Source organism: Alexandromys fortis, unplaced genomic scaffold (assembly GCF_014885135.2).
Source record: "Alexandromys fortis isolate MF-2015 unplaced genomic scaffold, M_Fortis_MF-2015_v1.1 scaffold_18, whole genome shotgun sequence".
NCBI lineage: Eukaryota > Metazoa > Chordata > Mammalia > Rodentia > Cricetidae > Alexandromys > Alexandromys fortis.
This window is the reverse complement of record NW_026067897.1, coordinates 13,204,551-13,211,569: the sequence shown is the minus strand read 5'-3', so window position 1 is coordinate 13,211,569 and position 7,019 is coordinate 13,204,551. Positions and strand designations below refer to the sequence as shown.

Genomic DNA, 7,019 nt, shown 5'->3' with positions numbered 1-7,019 from the left:
TGTGTATGCACCTGGGTATGCACGTACACCTGGAGTTAGGCAGCTGAGTCACTGTACAGGTGCTGTCAACAGAACCTGGGTCATCTGCAAGAGCAGTGAGTACTCTGAACAGCTGAGCCATCTCTGCGGCTCCCAGACAATTATATTGTAAATGTCACATACTGAGGAGCACTGTTTACTTGACTTGTATTTTTTTTTTAATACCGTAATGAGAGGACTCTGGTATAACTAAAGACTTGTAACTTAGAAAAAGCATTACTGGGGGCTGGAGAGATGGCTCAGTGGTTAAGAGCATTGCCTGCTCTTCCAAAGGTTCTGAGTTCAATTCCCAGCAACCACATGGTGTCTCACAACCATCTGTAATGGGGTTTGGTGCCCTCTTCTGGCCTGCAGACATAAAGACAGAATATTGTATACATAATAAATTAAATAAATAAATAAATAAATATTTGAAAAGAAAAAGCATTACTACAAAATATTGAGTTCCCTAGATGGCCACCTTTTAGATAGAGGCCTCATTGCTAGCAATGAGGTATAATGAAAAAGATCTTCAGAAAGGGAAGACAAGCATTTGAATACCAGAACATCACATCTTGAACAAACTTCCTCAACTTGCTTTTTCATCCCTAAAATCAGAACAGTAATGACCTATCTTTAAGGAATGTTATGATTCCTCAGAATACATGTAAAGCACATGGCACACAGTTGGCACACACAAAAAAGGCATTGTTATTTTATTATTTCTAAGTACAACTACAAAAGATTTAAAAAAAAACTCATTAGAAAAATAAATCAGAGTCTGGGATAATTTTAACCACAAAGCCAAACAAAAAAATACAATCCTGACAGTTAAGTTAAACTTTACATGGTTTTTTTTTTTTAATTTTACTATAGTTCCTCCTGAAAGGCACATAAAATCCAAAATTAGCCACGGGTCTACTTAATTTTGGAGTTAAAAGTAAAGATTATCATCACACAGAACAAAAGACAATTTTGTGAACAGGTGAAATTATTTCACCACTTGGGGAGATGTCAAAATTAAAATACAAAAATGATTATGAAAGGATAGTAAAAGAGTCCTACCTTTAAACCGACTGTTATAAGATCTGTAACAACACTGTATGGAAAAAGTAAAGAGAAAATGGAAAACAAAGTTAGAGAACAAGTTTTAAAAGACAGGTAAGATTAAAGAAAAAGGAAAAGCATCATAATAATAAATAACGAAAAAAACGAACTGTGAAATGTTAATAAGGGAAAAACAATGGACAGCGTAGCAACAGCAGAGTTCCAACGCAAAGCCTCGACACCTCAGTGCAAGAAAAAAAATTACTCTCTAATGTGCAGGAACGTACAGTTGTGCATCAATACAATAAGCTTGTCTTTCTTCATCTCACTTTGACAAATCCAAACCAAGACTAAAACCACCAAAGTTCATTTGTTTAAAGTCCCTGAGATGAGTGACCAAACCATAAAGCTTTAAATAAACAAAGCCTGGGCCTGGAGTTTAGAAACATGAAAACCATCTTGGAAACCTGCTTCTTACCACCCCAAAAACTTACCAAAATATTCTTATGACTGTCTCCCATAGCTAGACTAAATACAAATATCACATTTCACACAAATTTTATTGCAAGATTTGCTTTAAAAAAAAAAAGTTAAACATTAATACTATGTTTTGAGTACAAAGATATTATTCCTCCTAGGTGGAAATGAAGACACACACACACACACACACACACATACACACAGAAAGAAAGCACTCAAGGAGAAAATGTTGGCTTGCCTAGAGCACAATCCATGTAGTCAGAAATTTTACACACCTTAAGAGTGTAAAAAGCCCAATAGTTATTATTCTATACAAAACTTCAGTTAGCAGTTCATAACTGCTAAATAAGTTCTGTATTATGTTACTAATCAATAATGTCATAATTTCCTAAAGATATGCAACTATCTCTGCATCAAATGGTATAAACCTCAATGCTTTAAACGATAACCATATATTTTCCCTTGTACAGTTCTGAAACTTGTATTATTTTTCTAAAATTTAAACCTAGTAACTGGTAAGTTAAACTTTCTAAAAAAGCAAACGTTTTTCCTCGTCTATCCGCATCAGTGCTTTCTTAGCTTTAATACCACACGCATGTCGAGGTTCTTAAAAACTATTAGCAGGAGTAAGTTTGGGAAGGTGAGCGGGGAGCAAAGACAGCAAAGTGCCATGATAGATATATGTATGAAATATCGTAATGAAACCTATTACTTTGTGTGCCGAATAAAGAGGTGATTTTTAACAAGACGTAGTTAGTAGCAGATGACGACTAAAAGTCTACGCAATTAAAGTTCTGCATCAGATAAGCACGGTGCTGAGTAAGGTTGACTATTCCTACACCGCCACCCCCACCCCTGAGCGGGCAGTGGAGGAGGGGTTTGCATTTCACACTCTAGAAAGAAGCAGAGTCAAGCCTTTTAACTGTAAATCTCACGGCACAAAAAGCTAACTTGTTTCCCCAAACCCGAAGTCGAACCTTCTGAAGACGATAATTTCCCAGCCCTTCCTGACTGACATTAGGGCGATATGGCATAAATCACCGAAACGATTTCACGGTTTCAAATGAATTGGTCAGGTAAAGAGACGCCGATGCTCAAGGAGGAAGAGGCTTTCACGAAGTAACCTCCATTAAACGGGAATCCTTTCAAGAACATCACAACCATAAATCAAATCTAAAATTGCACTTTGATATCTGCAGCAGCATGCAATCTGCATTCAAATGACATAGTGCACATCACGATATTGTGAAACTGAGATAAACGAAACCTAAGCAGGGCAAAAAACTGTTGGAAGATTCTAGTGTCTTCTCTGAAGTACGTAGCAAGCAATAATCAAATACGCGGCAACCTGTTAAATGGCTTTCACCGAAAAGTAAGTTACGTGCTTTTTTTTTTTTTAACTGAAAAACAGGTAATATGCTCCACCATCCAGCAGTTTACAGAAATCTTGTCAAAAGTCGGCAGGGGGAAGAGGTTAAGGAACAACTCAAACGCCTAGGAACTAAATAAATAAAAGGAGGCGGAATATCTAATAGACTTGGAGAATTTATATTGATGAACAACACTATATCGGAACCCCAACTTGCTAAAATCTTTCAATTAACACTTTTATTAAAATGCATCAGGTCCTGCTGCCCATGTCTCTGAGTTCCAGGAGAAATTATCAACTCAGAAAGGGTGATTGTAAGTCCTGTTTTCCTCTAATTTTAGTCACGGACCCCATTTAAACGGAGCAGTTCAAAGAGTCCGGAAAACTGCACTTACACAATATCTGATATCGCCCGCGGCGAATTCACGAAGTTTGGGGGTGGGGTGGGGGCGCGGGCAAGGAGGAAGCGTCCCCGGTGACAAAGTGCAGACGCTCGGTATTTAGAAATGGTTAACGTATCTCCCAGCGCAAGTCAGGAGACCTCGCTGGGTCCCGAGACCCACACACGACCGCGGTTCGAGACCCGGTCGCCGCCCAGACGGCTGTCGCCGCTCGCCCGGGCCCGCCGCCGGGGAAAGCTCCGCCGCGCGCCCCACCCCGCCGGTAAACAGCAACTCCCCGAGCGCCGTGGCCGCCTCAGCCTCCGCCCCCGCCAGCGCCGCGCACCATTTTCTGAGAGGAAGTGTGGGGAGGCTGGCCCGGCACCCCGGCTCCGGCTCGTCTCCGCTTCCCCAGAGCGCCCCGAGACTGCGAGGGGCGGACGTGACGGGGGCGTCGCGCGCAGGAAGCGGAGACTGCGGCGGACGGACCCCAGCGCCCCCCGGGTCCCTGCCGTCGGACTCGGCCCCGGGCAGCTCCTCCGCTAACCGGCGCCGCGCCCTGCTCCCCGGCCTCGGCGGGACGCGACGCCGAAAAGGAAACGAGGCCAGCGCAGCCCCCGAGCGGCCACCCGGCACTTACCCATCCATGGCCCAGATGGAGGAGCGCGTCGTGAGGGGATTGACGGGCTCGCCGCGGGCGGGGGTGGGGGGAAAAAAGCAAGCGGCGGCTCCGGGGACCGGCGAGCGGAGCCGCTCCGCAGCTCCGGCCGGTCGGAGGTGGAAGGAAGAGTGGGAAACAGGGGCGGGGACCGGGCACGCTCTCGCCAGCGCCGCGCCCCCGCCTTCCCAGCCCGCGAGCGCGTCCCCGCCTCGCCTGGCCCCGCCCCCTCGGCGTCGACGCCCTCCCCGGACTCGGCTGGACTCCAGGGCGCCCTCTTCCCGCCTTCGCCTCTTCGCCCCGCCCCCGCCCCGCCTGCTCCGCCCCCGCCCGCCCGCCCGTGACTCGGCGCGCGTGCGCGCCCCCGCTTCCTTCCGTCGCGCCCGCGTCCTCGGGGACGCGCGCCTTGTGCTTCCCGCTTTGCGGCTCTCCCTCCCTCGAGCCCGCGGGCCTTCCGGCTTCCCGGAGTCGGGCGCACTTGGGTGCCCGGGCCTGAACGCTTACTGTTGTTGGCGACACGAGCTTCGGTGCCCCCTGGAGACTTTTGAAGCCGGGAGGAATTTCTGCGGGCGGGGGACTCTGCTGGCGGCACGGCAGGAGACCGGCGCGACGGCCACGGAGCAGGCTCCAGCAGTGGTCTTCCGGGACCTGAGAGCGGCGACCCGTCGCCAGGTCCTGGAAGTCAACCTCTGAGACCCGCAGTGGCCGGATAGGTGTGGTTGAGAAAGGAATTAGATAGTTGAGACTGCCCTGGACCGAAGTGCTTCGTTTTTGCCGTTTTAATCTGAGTGCTTTTCTATCCAACGGTCAAATACTAAATATACATGAAACTTTCATTGCATAGTTATGGGATGGCCATTATACTGCCAGTATTATAAGTTTATTCTTCCTCCCGCGCCGGGGGTGGGGAGGGAGGTGATAGGAAAGGATTATTGTTTTTTCGGATGAAAACGTATGAGTGATTCCCGAATTTCACAGCCAAAAAACGTTTCGTTTGCACCAAAGCCCTTTCCTCTAGTGTGAGTAAAAACAAATTATCCGTAAAGCATAAAATAGCTATTTAATATATATAATGCGTATACCTTTTATAGCCTACCTGCTTGTGAAACAGTGCTTTTCCAATTCACAGATCATTGAAATTCGAGCCATTTAAGCCGGGGCTCGAGCTCTCTGAAATGTAAAAAGGGGACCGCCCACACCCATTTCAAAGGAAGTAACAACTTCAATCTATCCTTCCTGATTTCCTACTTTAGAATAGTAGACACTTTCAGTTTGTAATTCAGGAATGTCATTTTTAAAGTAATTTCGGTTCCCCTATTCAAGATGTCAAAAATGTAAAAACATGTAAATATAATGCTTCTCATTTTTTTCAAAACTCAAAACAGCAGTAAATAGTTTTGTTTGTTTGAGACCGAGTTTTAATATCTAGAACAGCCTGGCTGAAACTTGCTATGGAACTCAGACTAGCATCCAAATATAAGATTCTCTGACTTCAGCCTCCTTAGATTTTTGGGTTTGGTTTTGGTTTTTCTGAGACGGCTTCTTTGTAGCTTTGGAGCCTGTCCTGGAACTATCTCCTGTAGACCAGGCTGGTCTTGAACTCAGAAATCCTCCTGCCTCTGCCTCCCAAGTGCTTGTATTAAAGGTGTGCGCCACCACTGCCTGGCCATCCTCCTGAGATTAAGAGTTGTACTGTCACCCAGTCCTGAAAAGCTTTTGTTTTTGTCTCCAGACCAACCGCTTGCTAACCACTGTAACCATTTTGTTTAAATTTATCTAGACCTTTACTATTTTCAATTTTTTTTTTTTGAGGCAGGATTTCTCTATGTAACAGTTCTGACTGTCCAGGAAATCGTTTTGTAGACCAAGCTGGCCTCAGATTCACAGAGACCTACCTACCTGCCTTTGCCTCCCAAATGCTAGGATTAAAGGTGTGTACCACCACCCAACTTAATTGACTTCTTTTTGTTTTGTTTGTTTGTTTGTTTGTTTGTTTTTTCGAGACAGGGTTTCTCTGTGTTACTTTGTTGCCTGCCCTGGGGAACTAGCTCTTGTAGACCTGATATCTATATCAACTTGTCATTCCAAAAAATCCATAATAAAAAGATTATATGCCTGAATAAAATGAACAAAGCTGTACTTTATTTCCTAAACAAGCCCAGCGTAACATTAGGGGCTGCTTGTTGTGGTTTCTTTGCTGCCCGGTTCCCACAGCTGTTTAGCCCCAAAGAATCACACAAAAGTCTACATTAGATATAAACTTATTGGCCCATTAGCTCTGACTTCTTGCTAACTCTTATAAGTTATATCAACCCATTATTATCTGTGTTAGCCACATGGCTCAGTACCTTTTTCAGCGAGGCAGGTCTACTTCTTGAGTGGTCTGAGCAGGACTTGAGAAAGAGCTTCCTTCTTCCCAGAATATTCCTGTTCTCATCACCCTGCCTCTACTTCCTGTCTGGTTGTCGCGCCTGGCTACTGGCAGCGTTTATTTAGAACATAATTGGCAGATACAGAATTGTTCCACACCAGCCCAGTTTTGTAACAGAGGCATAGATAAGTGGATACAGTTTATAACAGAAAACAAGGCAAAACTTTTCCTTTCCCATGACCCTGTGTCCTAAATTCAAAGATTTGAGCTCTGTGAGCTTGTGTGCCACTCTGAGGGCCACTGTGCTGTCCTGATGTCCTAGTCAACCCCAATCAGAGAGCTCGTTCAATGAGAGACCTTGTTTCAAAAACAAAGTGGAGAAGGGCTGGAGAGATGGTTAGGAGCACCAGCTGCTCCTGAGGAAGTTCCCAGCACCCACACAGTGTTCATAACCATCAATAATTCCAGTTCTAGGGTATTCGATGCCCTTTTCTGACCTCTGAGACCTCCGAGAGTAATAGCACACGCTATACATACATACATGCAGATAAAACACTCATAAAATAAATAAACCTATCAACCTAGCATGGTGGCGCACATCTTTAATCCCAACACTCAGGAGACAAAGGCAGGCAGATCTCTGAGTCTGAGGCTAGCCTGGGCTACATAGTGAGTTCCAAGACAACCAAATTTCAC

At 45.4% G+C, this 7,019-nt stretch overlaps 1 protein-coding gene across 1 annotated transcript in view; it reads right to left on the bottom strand.

The window, feature by feature from the left end:
- Nucleotides 1-1,023: 1,023 nt before the first annotated feature.
- Nucleotides 1,024-7,019, bottom strand: part of LOC126514799 (translation initiation factor IF-2-like) — a 23,637-nt gene continuing 17,641 nt past the window's right edge. The window contains exons 2-3 of the mRNA XM_050163957.1: nt 3,935-4,627; nt 1,024-1,117 (exon numbers count right to left, since the gene is read on the bottom strand). Of these exons, the coding sequence (XP_050019914.1) occupies nt 1,098-1,117; nt 3,935-4,627 (713 nt within the window). The 3' untranslated portion in view covers nt 1,024-1,097. The remainder of the gene's footprint in view (nt 1,118-3,934; nt 4,628-7,019) is intronic.